This window comes from Haliotis asinina, chromosome 15, assembly GCF_037392515.1.
Source record: "Haliotis asinina isolate JCU_RB_2024 chromosome 15, JCU_Hal_asi_v2, whole genome shotgun sequence".
Taxonomy (NCBI): Eukaryota; Metazoa; Mollusca; class Gastropoda; order Lepetellida; family Haliotidae; genus Haliotis; species Haliotis asinina.
The window spans coordinates 8653448-8675808 of NC_090294.1; the positions used below are offsets into that span (position 1 = coordinate 8653448).

At 42.5% G+C, this 22361-nt stretch overlaps 2 protein-coding genes and 4 non-coding genes across 6 annotated transcripts in view; 4 read left to right on the top strand and 2 right to left on the bottom strand.

Moving 5' to 3' along the window:
* Nucleotides 1-22361, bottom strand: part of LOC137266039 (transmembrane protein 127-like) — a 117391-nt gene that overhangs the window by 27026 nt on the left and 68004 nt on the right. The window lies entirely within an intron of this gene.
* On the bottom strand, nt 4209-6757 carry LOC137266043 (THAP domain-containing protein 1-like). The gene is made up of 2 exons (XM_067801542.1): nt 6467-6757; nt 4209-5252 (listed from the first exon to the last, which is right to left on the bottom strand). The coding sequence occupies exons 1-2, from the start codon at nt 6675-6677 to the stop codon at nt 4912-4914; spliced, it is 552 nt and encodes a 183-aa protein (XP_067657643.1). The 5' UTR covers nt 6678-6757; the 3' UTR covers nt 4209-4911.
* On the top strand, nt 6988-7069 carry Trnal-uag (transfer RNA leucine (anticodon UAG)). The gene has a single exon. It is a non-coding gene; the product is annotated as a tRNA-Leu (tRNA).
* On the top strand, nt 8069-8150 carry Trnal-uag (transfer RNA leucine (anticodon UAG)). Its single transcript has one exon. It is a non-coding gene; the product is annotated as a tRNA-Leu (tRNA).
* Nucleotides 9026-9107, top strand: Trnal-uag (transfer RNA leucine (anticodon UAG)). Its single transcript has one exon. It is a non-coding gene; the product is annotated as a tRNA-Leu (tRNA).
* Nucleotides 11631-11712, top strand: Trnal-aag (transfer RNA leucine (anticodon AAG)). The gene has a single exon. It is a non-coding gene; the product is annotated as a tRNA-Leu (tRNA).

The window sequence follows — 22361 nt, forward strand, 5'->3', positions numbered from 1 at the left end:
GTGGGCTCTTGGGTAAGTAAATCGGACGTCGGTGTACGCGGGCTAGGGACCAGTTATCGGCGCGTACCAGGGGCTTGTAACTCGAAGCAGTCGTTAACGCATGGTTAACGAACGCTTTGCGAACGTGGGCTCTTGGGTAAGTAAATCGGACGTCGGTGTACACGGGCTAGGGACCAGTTATCGGCGCGTACCAGGGGCTTGTAACTCGAAGCAGTCGTTAACGCATGGTTAACGAACGCTTTGCGAACGTGGGCTCTTGGGTAAGTAAATCCGACGTCGGTGTACACGGGCTAGGGACCAGTTATCGGCGCGTACCAGGGGCTTGTAACTCGAAGCAGTCGTTAACGCATGGTTAACGAACGCTTTGCGAACGTGGGCTCTTGGGTAAGTAAATCGGACGTCGGTGTACGCGGGCTAGTGACCAGTTATCGCCGTGCACCAGGGGCTTGTAACTCGAAGCAGTCGTTAACGCATGGTTAACGAACGCTTTGCGAACGTGGGCTCTTGGGTAAGTAAATCGGACGTCGGTGTACGCGGGCTAGCGACCAGTTATCGCCGTGCACCAGGGGCTTGTAACTCGAAGCAGTCGTTAACGCATGGTTAACGAACGCTTTGCGAACGTGGGCTCTTGGGTAAGTAAATCGGACGTCGGTGTACACGGGCTAGCGACCAGTTATCGCCATGTACCAGGGGCTTGTAACTCGAAGCAGTTGTTAACGCATGGTTAACGAACGCTTTGCGAACGTGGGCTCTTGGGTAAGTAAATCCGACGTCGGTGTACACGGGCTAGGGACCAGTTATCGGCGCGTACCAGGGGCTTGTAACTCGAAGCAGTCGTTAACGCATGGTTAACGAACGCTTTGCGAACGTGGGCTCTTGGGTAAGTAAATCGGACGTCGGTGTACGCGGGCTAGCGACCAGTTATCGCCGTGCACCAGGGGCTTGTAACTCGAAGCAGTCGTTAACGCATGGTTAACGAACGCTTTGCGAACGTGGGCTCTTGGGTAAGTAAATCGGACGTCGGTGTACGCGGGCTAGCGACCAGTTATCGCCGTGCACCAGGGGCTTGTAACTCGAAGCAGTCGTTAACGCATGGTTAACGAACGCTTTGCGAACGTGGGCTCTTGGGTAAGTAAATCGGACGTCGGTGTACACGGGCTAGCGACCAGTTATCGCCATGTACCAGGGGCTTGTAACTCGAAGCAGTCGTTAACGCATGGTTAACGAACGCTTTGCGAACGTGGGCTCTTGGGTAAGTAAATCCGACGTCGGTGTACACGGGCTAGCGACCAGTTATCGCCATGTACCAGGGGCTTGTAACTCGAAGCAGTCGTTAACGCATGGTTAACGAACGCTTTGCGAACGTGGGCTCTTGGGTAAGTAAATCCGACGTCGGTGTACACGGGCTAGCGACCAGTTATCGCCATGTACCAGGGGCTTGTAACTCGAAGCAGTCGTTAACGCATGGTTAACGAACGCTTTGCGAACGTGGGCTCTTGGGTAAGTAAATCGGACGTCGGTGTACACGGGCTAGCGACCAGTTATCGGCGCGTACCAGGGGCTTGTAACTCGAAGCAGTCGTTAACGCATGGTTAACGAACGCTTTGCGAACGTGGGCTCTTGGGTAAGTAAATCGGACGTCGGTGTACACGGGCTAGCGACCAGTTATCGGCGCGTACCAGGGGCTTGTAACTCGAAGCAGTCGTTAACGCATGGTTAACGAACGCTTTGCGAACGACGTTAGAAAAATTAAGTAGTGTATCATAAAGCATGCGCCGAACAATACTTAGGTGTGCATTTGGCGTTCATTAAACAAGCGTAACTCGGAATATGGACAGCTTAAGGCAAGGTTAAAGGCAATGGGATTCCCTGTGAATCACCTTGTTTTATAGCAAACATTGTGCAATGGCAGACAATACTACAACTCAGCGTACTACTGGCCGTGCTAGCACAGTTACGTTTGACACTTTGTACTGTTCCATCTGTTTGGATAGTACTTTTAATGAAGTTGAGAAACTGTATGAGTTCACATGGAACACTACCAACAGTTTGTTCATTGACCACAGCACAATATTGATTGAAGATTGGTTCAATTAACTTGTTACGAACATAAAACCATTTCTTCGTTGTTGATGCCCAGGAACCAAGAAATCCTCATCGTCGCTGTCATCGTCTTCATTGTCATCAAGTTCTTCATGGAGTGGTAGGCCATTCGATATGCACATACTGCGCACCATTGTCGTTGCAACTATTATTTTGCAACATTTGGAAGGTTCAAATAGCAAACGCCTTCAGATTTGTGTTTCGGATTTTATACTGAGCGATGTTGTACCTTTGTTCGTTTGGTGAGGTAGGATTCAACACAGGAGTCATCACCCATGGAGCACATGCATACTCACTGACTCAAAAGCAACCAGCCATCTCCAACCAAGCCTTGTTCAAATGACTGGTTCAGGCTGCACATATTCCAAATATGAGAATCGTGAGTGGTGCCAGGCCATTGTGCAACTATGATTTGCAACTGAGTCTCATTCACAATTTGCACATTTATGCCATGGTATCTTTTCCTAGACACAAACAAATGTTCATCTTTTGTTGGCGCTTTGATTGGGATAATGGAACCGTCTATAGATCCAAGCACTTTTGGAAAGTCAGCTGTTTGGTGAAAATCAGCTTTCATTTCCTTTTTTTCAACTTGTGTCTTTGGAAAATGAAAATACTCAGTAGCATGTTTGCACAATGGTGTTGAGACATCGTGAACACATCTTGAAGCAGCCATTTTGGACAAACCTTGTACATCTGTGTAAAACGGACAAGAAACTGCCAGTTGCATAATAACGCAGCGTTGTCATCACTTGTAGTGACACACTTAGCGCATTTGACTGACATGTAGGACGTGCAACATCATCTCTGGTTAAATCACACAGTTCAAAAATCAGTAGTCTGTGGAGTCTGAATCTTGCTTGTATTTCACCATCATTCAACGTATCTGAAGGGTTATTACTGTCGTGGAACACATGGTTCACGTTATGGTTTCTCCTCTTCTTCCCATTCCCCACGTAGAGATAAATTGCCATTTTGAAAGGTTGACATGGTTTATGACCAGTTAAAGACTGTTTAAAGGCCGGTCAGGGGCACACCTTAAAGACAATCGCTAGCCTGCCTTGTAAGGACTGTCCTAACTTTAAGAACTGCTTCGAGTTACACAACATTAAAGAAGTGTCTGCTTACCGATTGTCCTTAATTAATGACAAGCTAACGACTGCTTCGCTGTAGCTTGGGAAGAGAGCTTGATATCTACTTTCGTAGTATTTCACACACGTTACAGCCAGGTGTGTCGCTAGCCAGTACGCGTTGTTTTTTTCAGTATTTTTGTTCTTTGGATTTTACGTGAGATGTGTTATGAAATGCATTAGGATGGACTTGTAAAATATCAACCTATGTTTTGACAAAATGAGAAGGAACTATTGTCAATGTCGGATCTGAGATCAGCACTCGTTCTTAGCGGTTGCACAAAACCATATCACAAGTAACTTCTGGTACACACACAACCTGATCCACTCTTTCCATGATATCTTGCATAACACGTATATCTAGACATGTCCAGTATATAGTGTCTCAGCATCCCACGAGAAGTTGAAAACATGAACATCACCCCAGCGGTAATGATAGGGCAGTGTAACTGTGACTGGGGTCTAGTCTCGGACAAATTTAGACTTGAGAAGAGCCTCACTCTTGAATATAAATTTCAGGGGCGGATACAGCTGATGGTTCTAGAGTCGTAGTTAGTGCGAGTATCTAGGGTGTAGTTTTGAGAATCTTAGGATGTCGGGCCGGTGATAAGTCTGTTAGATCAATGTGTTTAACCGCGTTGGTTGTTCCTCACTCGATCTTACATCAACAGAAGGAGTCAACTGCGTAACGAAAAATAACTGCGTGTGATAAAGAAATGATAAAAGACATAGACTGATCCAGAGTGTGGCTGTCCGTGTGGGTGTTCTGGAGTGCGCACACCCACCCCATCCCACTGTTGGCTGAAAGGTTATTAAATGACCATTGTAAAGCTGCTCACGCCCCTGTATTGCGTGGCATAATTCTTACAGATCCTCAGTGACACTTGTAATGTAAATTATATTCTATACCCTTCATATCCCTCTGTGACCATCAGCTGTAATTTCAGATACACAAAAAAAACATAACCACTTTCATCACCAACGAACATTTTACTAACGCTTTTAACGTTTTTTTCCAAGTATAAATGTCTCACAACTAACAAGTAATGGGTGAGTAGTCACTCATTGTTAACGTCAAAGTAAGCAAGGCAGTTAAATTAAACAAAGTGCGTGGAAAGATTCAATCACAGTGAGCAAACGCCTCTATTAACGTTTTTTTCAGTTAATGCACAACGTGTACCACATGTTATACACATGAGCAAATGGGTGGTGCAAACAAACCCGAAATAAAATCAGGGCTCGTCTCGCATTTGAAATCTTGATCCGAATATCCAGACTGATACGTTAACAAACATCAGCAAAATGGCGCCTTTTACCTGTAACCACTGGGCTACCCCTGCCCCTTATTCACATTGCAGTGAATATCACGTCTAATGTCTCCCACACGTGAAAAGAGCAGTAGATGCCATGGGATACGCTATCACCTAGACAGTTGGATGGCACAAGACGTAAAAGCGACTGTCTGTATTTTCAGAATTTCATCTCTCCAAAAGTGTTCAACACAAGACAACGGATGCTCACAAATAGTTGAAGACCCAATTTCAGGGTCTGGTGCATCCAACAAAAGCCCCTTCATCTTGCTGGCACAGACACAAACATGTTGGCATAATGTTCTGTATTGACAATGTGTCCTGTCATCATCATAGTTAAGCGTCAGGTAGATATGTGGTGAGCATCTCTAAAGGCTGCCTTTTAAGGCCTCACCATCTAATGACCGGTTAGGGAACATTCCCTCTGGTGTCTCAGTTTTGACTGTCGTACGTTCGTATTTGACTGAATTACACTGTGCTGATTGTGCCCCGCCCACAAATTCCTGGGTGCTACGCCCATCTTCGTCCCGACCACGCCGTGACATCTCCACTAGCATTTCTGCCGCAGCCAGAACTCTTTTCCTTTGAGCTCTCTGCCCCTTGCGGTATCTACTGAGAGACTGGGCATCCTTTAAGGACAACCCTGTACCCATATGGAGGGACGGAATCCAGTCTGGACTGGAGATATCGTACAGTGTAGATGGTTTACCTGAAATTAAGACGATAGGGGTAACTGAGAGACTCAGAAACAAAATATAGTCATTTGTATCGGTTGTCTGTATCTACCAACTCAAAGAACAGTGACTGCTACCTTAATACAAGTACGCTCGCTGAAATTCCTTCAAGACTTAAAAAAGAAGAAGAAATTCATCGCATTCGTATGTAAGCAACTCTAGATTATTTTAGCTGCTTGACTATGGTAATGTTTTGACGTATTACACGTAAATACACAAATTTTCTCCAAGTCCATGTTGAAAGTATAAGGGAAAATAATAAGTCCTACGTTTGCCATGGAAGTTAGAAGTGATGTGATTCATGGTTATATTTATCCGACTAATTTCCGCGAAAGGTTTTTAGAAGCTGGTACTTGCGACTGGACATCCATACTATACGGCATACAGTAAACAAAATAATGAATGATGTGGAGCAGAATAAGTTCCATAAGGAGTCCACCTAGGCCCCGCCTACCCATTCATCAAAGCGAGAAGCCACACCTAGGCATTGTTTTCAAGATGTTGTGCAGCCAATCCAGCGAAGCTATGATATATAATGACGTTTATCGTTTGACTTTCGATTCGTGGATGGATATATGGATATGATCGCATCTAAGGTAAGCCAACCCTAACCTTTACTCACTAACCCTAAGGATCTAGAAGGGGGGTCCCTAACCCTAAGGATCTAGAAGGGGGGGTCCCTAACCCTAAGGATCTAGAAGGGGGGTCCCTAACCCTAAGGATCTAGAAGGGGGGTCCCTAACCCTAAGGATACATCAGCGCGGTAAAGTGAGACAGTTCAGTAGATCACTATAGCGCGCTCATTAGCGAGCGCTCAGCAGTCCCGGGTCGCGCGCCCGGTAAACTGCACTCTAGCCGAGTCCACACATATCAACATATGGCTCATGGTTTTGTATGTTGAGTAATATTCAGGATAATTCGCAATGATCTCGCGTTAATGTAGTAAGAGTAGAATGGGAATCCGGGTGATCGATTGTTTAATAGACCCATTCCAACCTTTTCCTTTATCTGAACATAAGGAAAGGCTATGTTGCGCAACAATAATCAGTTCCAAGCTATATTCATTGCCCCAATAACGTGGGTGCTTTCCTATTTTAAGAATTATATGAAATTAAAATCCGCCTGGAAACAAGAGGCCTTTTCAGCCTCGGAATGCGAACTAAACATACTGGCACACATATATCCTAACCTGACACGAAATGATCCGAACATATCTTGGTGTACTTAGTTGGAGTGTAGTTCTCCCTGCCGAGTTTAGCTATCCACTGGGCTCGTCGTTGTTCGGATAATTCCCGCGTTCGATCTCCCTGGTTCACGATAACAGCCGGTATGGAATGATAGGACTTGCCGTCCCGATTTGATCTGTTTGAACATCCTCTTACTGAACAGCAATTCACCATTGCTTCTCTGGTATCATGGCATCCCGCAAGGAAATTAGGATGTAGGTAGTTTTAGTTTCTATTTGACCTCAAACATGGCGGATTTTTCCCACAAAGATGGCGGCACTTGCAATCGGCACACTTCGTGGAATCTCGGACATTCGGAAATAGCGATTGGAACTAGGCTCCTTGCAGTGATACGATTCGCCTATACAGTTTCTTAGTCGAGTCATAGATACAGACACTGAGAAAGAGCTTGCGTATTAATGCGGGGGAGGTTATCAGTGATATTTGAGAGTGTGCGATCTATTCAAGCTGTCATCAGTAGTCAGGTAGCGTGGCCGAGCGGTCTAAGGCGCTGGTTTTAGGCACCAGTCTCTCAGGAGGCGTGGGTTCGAATCCCACCGCTGCCATTATATGTTTTATTGCTCCGTGAGGTCACTAATCTTTACTTGCCACTGATTTTCATTTTCATATTTTGTTAAACTGTCGCGCCGAATTTCTCAGTCAATAATAATTACATGTACTATGTCTCGTCAGGGGAGGAGGGCTGCTGTTCGTCCATTTTTCTTCAACATGAAACTTTTGAAATCAGAGGCCATATAATATTATATGGTCTCTGTTGAAATGAACACTTTACAAAGTCTTCGTAAGGGGAAAACCAACCGTAGTTAGATTGTCTGAAACACTACAATGAACTGCTTACAGCACGTTCATATTAATCCGTTTTCAGTGAAAACCGTGCCTTTCAAATTCCAACTTTACTGGGTACAGATACCATATCCAAGCTACCCAGTGTCTTCAACTGGTTGCAACCTTTATATCTGGCGAATGACACACTGTCATAGTCACTAAGTTCTTGCAGAGACCATATAATATATATATTATATAGTCTCTGGTTCTTGTAAGATCCCGAGGGAAGAAACTCCCTACTGGAATTCATTTTTGACCATACGACTACTAGTATTTGCGTTTAATAAATAGTGTATTTATTTATTTTTCTATAACAGTCAAAGTAGGGATTGACGATGTATTCTCCATTATCTCATGAAAGGATTAGAAATGTTCCCATCAATCGAATTTCGCGCATCATGGAATATTTGATCACGTGTATTGTTGTGTTCTTCCCGATGAACGTTGACGATTGACAGCTTCAGTTATTTCACCATCCTCGACACCTCCAGGGTATACGTTCCGATGTCTCCACTATACCCTGGGCCCATCTACGGGTCGGCCCGATAATTTTATTACCTCCCTTGGCTGGCTTTTAATCGAATCAGGTGTCTACGCTGGGAAGTTGAGCGAACCAATCACAACTCACTTTCGCTTTTCAATTCATCTAACCGATTAAACTTCTCAACACAAAGGGAGGTTATTTCACGTGATATCAATGAAACGTTCCCGAGCCGTAAGGTAGCGTGGCCGAGCGGTCTAAGGCGCTGGTTTTAGGCACCAGTCTCTCAGGAGGCGTGGGTTCGAATCCCACCGCTGCCATATTAAGTTTTATTTCATTTCATTCAGGTTAATAAACTTTTACTTTTTAATGTTTTCCATTTTCATGTTATTGAACTGACACCACCGAATTTTACCACTAAGTAATGATTGTTATCTCGTAGATTTAAAGCTTTGGTCGTCTCAACTGGAGACAACTTTGGAAATACACCCGAAACGTTGTCTGCGTACCATGGACAAAGTCCTAGCTTCGATATGGTACATCTGCTTGGTGGAAGTTCTATTTAAGGTGAATGACTACTTCCATAAGACAGTCTCCACATTCTTGTAAGAGGATGAGGACAATTTTATGGATATACAGCTTCTTTACTTTGTATAGGCGACGCTATACAAAATAAAGAAGTGGTATATTCATAAAACAGTCCTCATCTTTCATCCACCCAACTTCTAGCGTGCCAAACGAAGAAGTAGTTTATTTTGATATTTTTAAAAAAAAATATATCAGCCAATGTATGGATTGACTTTGTATTCATTGACTGTCATCATCTCACGAAGGAAGCGGGGATTTTACGCTAGTTATATCGAATGGAGTACTGGATCATCTGTGCATTGTCTTCATCCTGATGAATCCGTGAAGATCAGGATCAACGCTGACTTGTCTATCCATGCGGCTAACAAGATCGGTTGGTTAGTCTAGCTGACTTGGTTGATACATGTCATCATGTCCCAGTTGCGTTGATACACGTTGGATTGTCTGGTCCAGGATCGATTATGTACAGACCGCTACCTTATTGCTGGAATATTGCCGAGTCCGATGTATAAAGCTGAACCCATTCATTCATTCATCCTGATGAACAGTGATGAACGACAGCTTCCTTCGTTAAAGGTGAGATCATTGTGACTTGAATAAGTTGTGAGGTAGCGTGGCCGAGCGGTCTAAGGCGCTGGTTTTAGGCACCAGTCTCCCAGGAGGCGTGGGTTCGAATCCCACCGCTGCCATAATATTTTGTTTCAACGAGAGTCACTATATTTCACAATAGTTCCCGCAGTGATATGCCAGAAGATTGTTAAAAGAGGACGTAATACCATACTCACTCGCTCTTCAAATGTATGGTAATTCTGCCATCACATGTGGTCATAACCACGTGTACAGTTATACACAGGTCTTGTATTTTTTCGTGAATAATGCTGACGTGGTCGCACATTACCTGTTTTCAAGATGTATAGTAACCAAATTATAGTAGCCACTCCTTTTCATGCATTACACAAGTCTGTCAATATTTTACGCAAAAATGGTATTCATGTATATGAAAATAATATTTTGCTATTTTTGGCAGTTTTGCTTTCCCCCGTTTCCATGGAAACGATTCGGACATAGTATCAACATTTGGCGGATATATCAAACCAGGAATAATCTAGATTTTCTACCTGTTAGTTCCTCGATGCCTGGTCAAACAGAACCTAAAGTGGTGCCTTTTGCTGTTTACAGATTTTGGATATTTTTTATTTTTCATGATTTCCATTTTGTGTCCAGGGCAAAACTCAAAACCGTTCAATATCGTTTCAACAATCAAGTTTGATTTTAAATAACTGTCAGGTGATTTGTTCTTTCAAATATGTGGGGGACGAGGCAGATTTGTCATTTTCGGATGATTCATTTATATCACTGGCACACAATATGCGAGGCGATGCAGTCAACGCCTCGTCACAGCTATCAGTTATTACATATTAATGAAATGGTTGATAAATATAATGTAACCAATCCGTGGGAAAACTATAAGGTCGTGCTCTTATTGCGTTAAAAAAATGAAAATGCGGATAGAAAATATTCGGCGGTTTCCATACGAGGCCTATCTATTCCTGAGGTCAGTTATACGTACATACGATATACAGTTACTATATATTTTTTGACAAACATCGAATAAACAAACGTAGGATTCAAGTTAATTAATACTTGTTACAGAAACGCTCAAGGTTACTGATGAGCTCAAGGTGCATCTCGTGGCCCACATTGCAATAAAACTGGTTCTTCTGGCAGAAAGTGCGCAGAGAAAACTGGGCACCTTACTCTAACCATATGGTGCAGTGCAATCGTGTGAGAACGCCGGTGTAGGATGTTTAACAGCGACTCTGACTTCATATTTATATATTTCATGTATATATAGTCTGGTTCATAATTATTGAGAATTTTTTTTCTTACTTTGAGCTATCCTAACACCTCAACTGATTCACTGATACTTAAAACTAAGTAATGGTATAAGGGAGGTAACTCATCTTGGCCTACTGAGTATAGTATAATTAGAGTCACCTCCCCTGAATCATTTTCCTCAGCACTGTCAACACTGTCTGCTGAAGATAAAAGAAGGTTGATTTTTGAGTTGTGTAATCAAGGAATATTGATGATGTAAATACATTGGCAGAGAGAACAGGAACTCCTCTTTCTACTGTGTATAGGATTAGGAGGAATTTTAAAGAGGGAAAGGATTTTGGGCAGCAGAAAGGAGCAGGGAGTCCCAGAAAATTGGACTTCTCAGATCGCGTCCGGCTGGGAATTTTAGCGTCTAAAAAGCAAAGGACAAGCATCTCCAACATCAGGTATGAATTGATAGAAAGGGGATCAACCGTTGTATCAAAATCTACAGTTAGAAGAAATTTGATTGATCTTGGATGGGAGAAAAAGACTGGAATTCCTTCTCCTCTCATGAAACAAGAACATAAAGACAGGCGTGTTGAGTGGTGTTTGGCACATGAAAACTTTCACTGGGAAAATGTGATTTTTACTGATGAAAGCTCAATATGGGTATATCCCAATAATGTGAAAATATGGACAAAGTCTGCGTCAGCACCGTTGTATCGACGACCTAAATACAGCCCAAAGTTTCATGTATTGGGAGGGATTTCCTTATTAGGAACGACCCCGCTGTGTGTGTTTGAGGGAAATCTGACAAGTCAACGCTACACTAACATATTAGATAATTTGCTCCTTCCAAGTGCACATGTGTTTTATGGAAATGACTGGATTTTGCAGCAAGATAATGATCCTAAACACACCGCAAAACATGCCAAGCAGTGGTTTCAGGAGAAAAATGTGACTGCATTACCATTTCCTGCATATAGTCCTGACTTAAATCCCATTGAGAACATTTGGGGGATGATGAAGGAATGTGCGAATCAAAAGGGGTTGACAAAAATTGAAGACACGAAGAGAGAAGTGGTCCGATACTGGGACAGCATAACTCACGAGACACTAACCTCTCTGATAGGAAGTATGCCTACCCGTCTTAGACTGTGCCGTGAAGCTCAAGGAGACTTGATAAAATATTAAATTGTTACCTACACAACATGAAAAGGTCAGTTCACTTTCACAATACATTCAATTTTATCTGATTTGTTCTCGTTTAATAATATGAAATGCTTTAGCTATTCTCAATAATTTTGAACCATACTGTAGAAGACATCACGTGCCGCACGCCCGGCCTCTGTGAGGTTGATAAACAAGATATGCCTCACTAGTAAGATGGAGGTAGCGTGGCCGAGCGGTCTAAGGCGCTGGTTTAAGGCACCAGTCTCTTCGGGGGCGTGGGTTCGAATCCCACCGCTGCCATATGTTTTTTTTTCATTTTTTTCTTGTTGTCTACTATTGGTCAGGAAAAAAAACCCAAACCTCCAAACCAAGAAAACGTTTTCCTTGTGTTCTGAACATTACCTACGCCTTTGTTTCAAGTACGAATTTTGAACTAATGAGATATATGTTCTTTTCAAAAACTAGTTATCCCATCTGACAACCCAAGTGTTGTTATGCAGGGATTGGAAAAGAGAACTTTGACAATGGGTCATTGTCTGGATTATTAACCATTTTCAGAATTCAGAATGGGCCACTGCCCTTGTATCAAGAGTAAACTTTTAAATTTTAATGGACCATTTTTCATTAAAATGTGGAAAATGGCCCATGGCCCCTGCCTTTCCCAATCGTTGTTATGCTATGCATACATTATATTTGATGCCCACTGAATGCTAAATAAACAATGGACCCGCCCTTCCGTAGTTAACACATGCAATATGTTGTGATTTCATCTCAAACTGATTAGTAATTGAATCATCTACCGAAATGAATTAATAAAACAAGTTTAAATACAATTCCAAACTTTAATGTATTGATGGCAAGGAACTATCTTGAATACAAACCATAATATTTTGTCGTAAATTTTCAGCCTTCAGATATTTCTTATTATCTAGCCTCATGTAAGAATGCCGAGTTTTGATTCGTCCACGTGACTCTGATAAAATACCATGCACATCCATCACGATCCGCGAGCGGGAGTATAAAAGTCGTGTAATCCCGCTACGCCTCGGTGACGACGCAATGTGAGAAAAGCCTTTAGTAATCCGTGTGAACAATGGCATCTCACGTACATAAACATAAGTCGATTCGATGCGTGTTGTTTTGTTTTGATTTAGTGAAAACATTCAGCTTGATAAATGCGTTATCACATCGTGTCTATTTCGCTGGACACGATGTGATAACTTTGTGTTTGCTAATTCTGAGAGCTTTATATTGTCAATATGAATTTTTTAATTTTAGTAATTTTAGTTTCTACAACACCGCCCAGTTCCCCTCACGTCTCCTCGCTCCATTTGGCAAAGATGGCAAGTCCTACATCAGCGACTCTTCATCCTTTGTCAGCTGAAAGAATCCACCTTCACAGGCACTGTGGTCAGCTACTACGTCGTGGACCTCTTGACCAACATCCCACTAGAAGAAGTCCTGGACATCCTTCGCAGCAAGTTAGCCAACCGGATAGATGACTTGGACACCCACCTCACCATAGACAGCATCATCAACCTCGCTCGCAGCTGCTTTGACACCCACTTCACATTTAATGGTGAGATATACAAGCAGATCCATGGTCTCCCCATGGCCCACCTCTTTCTCCTCTCATTACAGAAATCTTCATGACCTCCTTCGAGGAAGCAGCCCTCTCCACAGCTCCGTTCCAGCCCCTCTGTTGGTACCGCAAAGTCGACGACACCTTCACCACCATTGCCAATGACAACGACCCCAGCGAGCTCCTCAACCACCAACACCAAAGAATCAAGTTCACCATGGAGACTGAGACCAACCAACACCTGCCTTTCCTTGATGTATCCCTCCACACCACAGACGATGGACTTAGAACCTCAGTACACCGCAAGCCGACGCACACCGACCAGTACATCCACTACAACTCCTGCCACCATCCTCAGATCGAGCAAGCTATCATCGCCACCCTTGCCAGACGTGCCAAAGCCCTCTGCCATCCTGATGCCCCAAACAATGAACTGGACCACCTCAGAAAGACATTCACCACACTCAACGGTTACCCTCCCCAACTCGTCACAGCCACCATCAACAAGACCCTCAAGGACAGAGAACCCTGCCTCAAGCCTTCTCCATCACCCAACAGAGTAACCATACCCTACCTTGGCCCCATCACTCATCAGATATCACGCCTCATCAAGACCAAAGCCAGCATCGATGTCACCTTCTCAGTGGCAAGACTATCAAGACCTACCTAAAAGCCAACGGTAAAGGACCCAGCTGTGAATACCCTAACCTGAGAGGATGCATCTACCAGATCCCTTGCAACTGTGGCGACCTATACATTGGAGAAACGCTGAGACCAATCAACACCAGAATGAAGGAACACCAGACCTCCGTCAGCAAATTCGACCAGAAATAGGCCATCTCTGAACACATTCTCAAGAACCCTGGACATTCAATTCGATGGGAGGACACTAGGATACTATCTACCAACAACAACAACTGGCGCCAAAAGAAACTACAAGAGGCCATCGAGATCCGGAGACAGAAACCAGCAATCAACCGTGACCAAGGAGTGTACCTACCAAGTGCCTGGGACTTATTGATAAATTAATCTCATCTGTCTGTGTACATTCTATCTATGTAATTCATGTATAGCCAATCTACCCGTGTACGTCCTTATCAACTTGTGTTTGCACATCATCAACCCTCATGTAAATCATGTACATCATCCTTAATCCCCAATCATGTGTTATGTAAACATCATCCAATCATGCGTAATGTATTACCATTGGCTCCCATTCTTATCCCCTATCTGTGTTATGTAAACATATCCTATCATCTGCAATGTATTACCATTGGCTTCCATCATTGTTATCATAACTGTCGGCTTCCTACCAGTGCTTGTTTATACTGGCTTCCAGCTTTCGTTAGTTCATTCCACTTGTTACTTTGTTATTGTTTTACCTGTACATATAAATATAGCTCTGTACCCCATTCTCAATCACCTGATGAAAGAGTAAGCAATAACTCCGAAACGTTGTGTTTTCAGATAAAGAAGTTGATATCCATAAAATTCTTCATTCTTATGTTTTCACTTCTAAATGCCCTTCAAAGAATTGGTTAAGATGTTGTTAAGATATTGTTAAGATTTTGAAAAGCTCTAAATTTTAGCCTCCGAACTGGAGAATATATTGCCATTTCTTACAAACTTGATGCCAGGAATTAGCATAACGGATATCCGGGTAGGGTGGGTAATAGGGGGTACGATACCCCGGTAGAAAATTTTGAACTGAACAAACAGTAAGCCCCGAAGCGTCATGAGAAATAAATTCAACTTCTAAATGCATTTGAAGAATCACATGTCTGTAACAAACACTTTTTTCTCGTATTAAATGTAGTATTTGGCCTTAGGAAGGCAATAAGCTCTGCAAAGCAGCTGGTCAGCAGTTACATATGTTTAGAGATGAAACGCTACAAAGCAGCGGTTACCCCCGTATAAGAGGGGATGTCAATAAGTTTTGAGCCTTGCATAGAAAACCACAAAATATTGGTATGAACCACATTTATTTTTCAACATAGTCCCCTTGTGAATGAAGACACTTTTGTTCCATCTTTTCTGCCAGTCGCTGATGCCATCTCTATAGAAGGCGCCATTTTGGTCCTCAAACCAAGCCTCAGTAGCAGCAATAAGCTCATTATCATCCTGAAATCTACGACCACGCAAGTGTTTCTTGAGATTTGGGAACAGATGGTAATCACTTGGTGCCAGGTCTGGAGAGTAAGGGGGATGCGGCAAGATTTCGTACCCGCATTCCTGGACGGCAGCGACTGCAACGCGAGAGGTTGTACTGGAGCATTGTCTTGATGTAGAAGAATACCATGTCTGATCTTGCCCTTCTCCTTGACTGACTTTCGCACTTGCCTCAACAAGCTAGCGTAATATTCCCCATTCATTGTTCTTCCTTTTGGTAAGTAATCTATGTGGATGATGCCTTTGCTATCCCAGAAGACTGTCGCCATTACCTTCTGCACTGATCTGGAAGCTTTGAACTTTTTGGTCCTGGGAGAAGTGACATGTTTCCATTCCATGGATTCTTGTTTGCTCTCAGGATCATAGTGGTGGACCGAGGTTTCATCACAGGTTACTAGCGTAAAGTGAAAATCCTCTGGATTCTTGTTGTATCTGGTTAGCATGGAGTTGCTTATGGTGACCCTTGTTTGCTTCATTTCACCGGTAAGCATTCTTGGCACCCATCTAGCGCACACCTTAGACATGACGAGATGTTCATGAAGAATTGTCTCGATGGATCTGTGCGAAATGCCTGTGGTCTCCTCTAACTCATGGAGTGTGATTCGACGATTTTCCAGCACACGTCTATGCAGTCTGTCAATGTTTACCTGACTAGTGCTTGTTGTTGGGGAACCTGGACGGGGGTCATCTTTAAGACTCTCTCTACCATGCTTAAATTCATTGACCCATCGTTTGATGGTAGCAGATGAAGGGGAAGATTTCCCAAAAACTGCTGAAAGCCTTTCTTCAATGTTCTTCGCAGAGTTTCCTTCAAGAACTAAAAACTTAATTACTGCTCTATACTCAATTTTATTCATTTTCACTGCCGTGAGGGGTGTCTCTTTCTGTCAATGTGAGCTGTTCAATAACTTCTGAGAGTAGGATACCAAAACCTATATATCACACCAGCTACAAACCAAGGTTCATACTGGTAGAATGACACTCATGCAGGTGGGACAGCACCGATACAGGTGGAATGACACTCATACAAGTGGAATATCGTACTGGTGGAATGTCGCTCATATTGCTAGAATATCATACAGGTGAAATGAGTTCCAATCATGTAAGATTCATGACGTGTGATTTCAGTGATATCCCTACTGTATTTGAACATTTGCAAAGGCATATAGTTGTTTACACCTTCGCATATTTCATGGTCTGCAAACGCGTCGCGATATAACAAACTTTGCGACAGTATAGCCCCCGATGTACGTTTGAAAGCCGTCACACACAGTAGGGTTATCACTTAAATAGCACCAGCACCAAATAATAATAGAACTACATGTATGTCTGAGTAACAGATGTTCTGTAGTCACATATTGTATATAAAACACCCAGTCATTCACCAGTAACGAATGTAAACAAGACGGGCTTCATACTATAGAGCAAGGTGAACACATGTATCGGCCTTTCAGTTTCTCTTCAATTCCAGCACAAACGAAATGGCACCAACGGTCACAACCACCGCAGAGGACCCACTGATTTATCTTCTGCCTGTTTTGGGGATCACTACAAAATGGTAGGTCGCAAAGAGTGTCTCGATTGTCCTTCATTTTCTTCACAAGTGTAGCAGCTGCAATTCCCCTGAAGCACTGGCTGTGACACTGTCGGAATACACAACACGGCATGCCACTGAGTACCGCCACAGCATTCTGAAGCATTTTGACAAATAATCAAGGTGTGCTTCAAGATTCCACTCACTTTAGTTAGCCACTTCACATAATTATAACATATTACTCTGTTCATTAATTGTGTACTGAATTATAGACTCCTCAGTGGATGTGCTAAGAGTGTTTTTATTACAGCCGTTTTCTCTATTGCCGCCCTTTTTTTTAGGAACCACTTTACCATAGCAAATACGCCACAGCTACTGGGCACTTATTTTTCTGTCCAGCATGCATCCCCGGGATATCGATTTTTCATGAACTCCCTGTAATATATATATTTTGAAAGGTATGCATAATGTAGACACTCACATAATACAGTAGCGTTTCACATTCAGTACATTTACGATGATATATATTTTTGTATAAAACACATAAATGATTGCTGTGGGTAAAATATCAGGAACTGGACATGATATGCCCCTAAATATAATGTGATTTGTGTCCTGTCCACATTTTGGTTGTGTTCTACAGACTGTTCCCAAGAACATAACCTGGTACAGATATGGCAAATGTCCGAGGCATCTATTAAGCCCACCAGCAAAACTGTGTATCTGTTTTTTTTTCTTTAAGTATGCATGTACAACACATATGAGTAAAGAGGTACTCCTCTGCGGAATCACGGCACTGTATTAATTTAGCGACAAAAGCGCCTAGATGATTAGTCTGGCAAATAGAAAGAATTTTAGGTAAGTGGACACCTACTTAATGTAATAAACCTAAGAAAAGTTGCCTAACGACTATAGTCATCACAAATAGTTGACGAATAATTGACGAGTGATATTGGCGTAGTCGTAAGTATCGGGTATTGTTCGGTCTGTCTTGTCGAATTGAGGCTTCACTTGCAATTAAATGTCCACTTCACTCGCAATCCATCGCGGAGGGCTTAACTACCGACGTGTTCAGCCTGACCAGCATTACCCAGCATTACCCAACAAAGATGATGGCCGTTATGTCATTGGGACAGGTACATACCATATTGTGTATAGAACGTCAGTGTACAGGGAGGCAGGAACCTTCACAGGTATACTTATATCACGTTGTAAGACCATTTTAGGTGGATGTAACGGAAGAGGTCAAATTGTTAGCACTTACCGCCAGTGTGAAATGTATCTCGTAGCTCTCACTGTTGACTTTATGGAATCCAGAATACTTATATCATCCGTTTTCATATTGGCAACCATAAGTACCCAGTGGTATTCTGCAAGCGGTACCTATATCAAAGTCAAAACTCATTACTGTCAGAGCATTTGTTTACCACAACCATGAACTTAAGCTTCCACTACATAGCAATATAGCGTTTTGATTCTATACTATATATACGGATATATAACATCCAGCTGACATCTCCCTTGTCCTCCCTTATCCCATTTCACAGCTAGAAAGGAGGGCAAGATAAACACTTCATGGGGACAGGATGTGTTTGCTTCCTGTGAAAGATATCCCAGAACTGCATGTATCATCTGCAACCAAAGTATGGATGACATACAAAATGTCAAACAAAATATCTGCGTATGTTTTTGTTCGTACTGTGCCAAAACAATTGTAACAGTATATGAAATAATCATATTTATCGTTTATAAAAGTATATACATACAGTATAATCATCCCTATAGAAGTATTGGATAAGTAATATATAAGTAAATCATTTAAGTAAATGATATAAATGTAATGTACAAACCCTGTCATTTAACCATCCTTCTTTTTGCAGGACCTTCATGTCACCCAAAGCGATTGAATTATTTCCTATTCGGAAGATTTCTTGCGGGGGGAGGACTGGACAGCTCTCATCTATCATTTCAGGATCCAAAGATTTTGGAGAATCATGGATAGTTGGTATCGTTTCATCAATGTTTAGATTTTCCATGTACGCATATGCCAAAACCAGTGCCATAACATGAGCTACATCTGTTTTTTCTTCAGTGTTGGAGATGTTGTCAAAGTCTTTCTTCAAACCGTTAAGAAAAATTGCAACAACATCTTACTCAAAGTCATTGTTGGGGTACACCTCTTCAATTTCCTCAAGGGAAAGGACCGGGTTGTTGTAGGCCATGCTCATCTTGAATGAACCATCCGTAACTTTGATATATTTGGAATTTCATGCGGCCTTGAAAAGCTTCTGCAGCTGCTCTTTGCTTATCCTCTGGGCTAAAGTTGAGATAGCTGTTCATGGTCGCATGTTTTCCATCTTCAGCTCCTTCCTTTTAGTTGTAGAGTCTTCTTTGCGTGATGTCTTCCTATTCAGCCCAAGAGCTGTCTTCCTTTCAGGTGCTTGCTTGGTGACTGTTTTTCGCAACTGGAGACGCTGTCGGAGATGGATCTTCCTGCAGTTGGGGTCAATTACTTCTACTGTATCCGATGTATGCGACAAAGACTCACTTGATGCAGAAGTTGTCATACTTGAGGCATCATGTTCGTGAGAGACATGTTTATCCCAAGGATGTTGTGTGAAAGCAGACTTTGTGGTGATGACAGTTTCACCCGGGCCCCAAGCGTTCTGCAGGAAGGTCATCTGATCTAACTTCTCTGAAAATTCTGAATTTGTTGATGGTGATACCGTCCCGGCAATTCCTTTTAGAATGGCCATGGTCGCTATGTACCTGGTATTGGCATTGTTTCTGTGGCAAGTTCTGTGCCCCAAGACGACTTTATTCTTGTTGTGAGCACTTGTTCAGGTTCTAGGGAGGAGGTGGAGCATGACAGTGCCAGTGACGTCGAGGAGGTCTGAGGACTTCTTCTAAACGATTAAATAGTGCAAGGATTTGGTATTTTGTGCCATTGCTCTTCTATCCATGACTGTTGTAAAACGATGTCCTTTTCTAGGATGACCATGAATGCATGCCAGCAAATCATCAGCATCGTCTTGGAAAATGAGCATGAGCAGGCAATCCCATTATCCGTTAAAGAAACATTGTATGATTCTGTCTCTGCCACGTTCACTGAACAATCCCCGTCCTTATCGCCATCTTTTACTTTGGCAATGGTAACACGCTTCTTCACTTTGTTCCGTTCTTTGGCCATATGGTTTGCAGCATAAACTGTGCTTAGTGAAAACAGTCTGTCAACAATTGGCGATCGTTCCTTTAGATTATATGACTGAGAGGTCATGGATACGATGGCCTTTGTAGAAGTTTGGTAACTTTTAAATACACTGTACTCATATAGGAACTTTAGGCATCTGTCCAATGCAGTGTTCTTCGAAAGCCTGCCCTTCAGTTTTTGATGAAAACTTTCCAGGTAATTTGTGGTTTTATTGCCAAAGTTGGGCAGTGTTTGGCGGACGTATACTGCCCATCTGTTTTGACATTGATCCCAATTATCTTCAAAATATTTGTAAAAGCCTGAAGTACATACACTTTGCTCCTTCAAATTCTCCTTCAGTTTATCATACGCTTCCTGTGAACTCGCGTAAGTGATTTCCTGCAGGGTATTTCTAATTTTGATCTTATACTGTTCATCTATTTCCTCTTAATTTAGACACCTTATCATAGCACAGTGGATGTGCAAGATGCAGAGCTGGATTGCAACGCCAGGCATGGTTTCGTCAATGGTCCCAATTTCACTGAAATCCTTGTCGATGAGAATGACTTCAGCTCCTGTACTGCTGATGGCATTGTTTACGACAAACATATCCAAAAACTGAGTCATCAAACCCTTCTTCTCAGAAGACATCAATCCATGAGCTACCACTTGACCACAGCCATTACCATCGACCACCATTAGAGATGTCAAATGCATATTTTTGTTGTTGACTTTCTACGTGTATCAAGTATAAGTACCCCCGGATACTTTGAGTAGTTTGCCTTCATAGAGGACGGCTGAAGGTAAATTAAGTCTATGATGTCATCATCGTTGACAACTAATGATACTATCGCTTCTGCATCATCTTCCAGTATAGCATTGATGGCACTTAGCAGCCTTGTATGCTCTTGGTCCCCTCTGTCCTTAATGTTCTGAATGTCTTTGGCTTGTAGGTGTTTCCCGGAAAGAGGTCTGAAGTATGTACCTACTTTCGAAGCAGGGATGTTGATGTGTAACATCGTACTGGCTATTCTCTTTTCTTCTTCAGTCAGTCTTCTTTGCTGTGGACGAAATAAATAATGGATGATATATCAACAACTTTTAAGCAGAAAGATGCCACACATGCCATTTCCGGCATTTCAGTACAGATTCAAAGCGGAACTACACGTGACGTCATAGACTTTCTTCGTGTATTTCACAGTACCAGTTTTGAAAGTAGGGAACCAGTCATTAAGCTGTACCATGATAACAATAGCGTACCTCTGGATAGGACTTGAATATAGCCTCTGATGCCTCGTGGTTATGTTCTTTCACTTTTTACCTCAAGAGCATCCAAGTCGCGATTCCCTACGTCGGACAATTTAAAGGGGCAGTCCATCTTGTAAGATCTGTAAACGCAGAGTCATAAATGAGTGATATCTTCTTTTTCTGATACAACTGTTTAATCTTTTTTTTATATTCATTTTAATCTGGTAAGAAAGGAACCACACACAAACTTTAAAGTGACAACCCTTCTACATACCATCGTCAATTTAAGGTAAATATCTTTAATAATAAATATCTTTAATAACAAGACCCGTGAAGGTCCCGGGGTAGAATAGGCCTTCAGCAACCCGTGAAGGTCCCGGGGTAGAATAGGCCTTCAGCAACCCAAGCTTGCCACAAAAGGTGACGATGCTTGTCGTAAGAGGCGACTAACGGGATCGGGTGGTCAGGCTCAGTGATTTGGTTGAAACATGTCATCGGTTACCAGTTGCGCAGATCGATGCTCATGTGGTTGATCACTAGATTGTCTGGTCCAGACTCGATTATTTACAGACCGCCGCCATATAACGGGAATATTGCTGAGTGCGGCGTAAAAATAAACTCACTCACTCACTCACTTTAATAACAAAATTAAATGGTAATACATGGAACCTTTGTTTGGGTCGGACTCCAGACCCGGTTGTTCTTATTGGGCCGGAATGTTTGCATCTGTATGATATTGCACTGTAGAGAAACTTCTCGGGATATTTTCGCCTGTTTGTGGAAACATTCACGTTTGCTGCAGTGACTGAGCGACTGTTGGCTGAAAGATATAAAGACATATTCAACATGAACAGATCATAAATTCTACAGTTGGAAATAAGACCTAACATTTCAGTTATCTACATATAATTATTCCATATTACAGGCCGACTTAAAATAGCGATTGGATTTTCTTGTTCATCACTACTGAATTTAGTTTAATGCTTTGTATGTTAAAATACCTTTAATTAGTTGCACATTATTGCCTTTGCAATATTTTCCAATGGCGGCTTGAAGATCCAAGTACGTACTGTACTGAGCTCCAATGCAGAGGTCAGCCACTTCGGTATCACACGCTGGAGAAAAAATGTTTGTATTTTTGACATGCGTCTACATTTTTATTGCGAGTAGGAAAATGTGTTCTCGTTTTAATTCACTTTGGTGTCATGGAAATGGACATGTGGGCC

Coding starts and splice junctions, on each gene's coding strand:
- LOC137266043 (XM_067801542.1), bottom strand. CDS start 6,677: ATGGTGAATTGCTGTTCAGTAAGAGGATGTTCAAACAGATCAAATCGG. Junction 5,253..6,466: donor TTCGGATCATTTCGTGTCAG/GTTAGGATATAT, acceptor TCTTAATTTCAG/GTAAACCATCTACACTGTAC.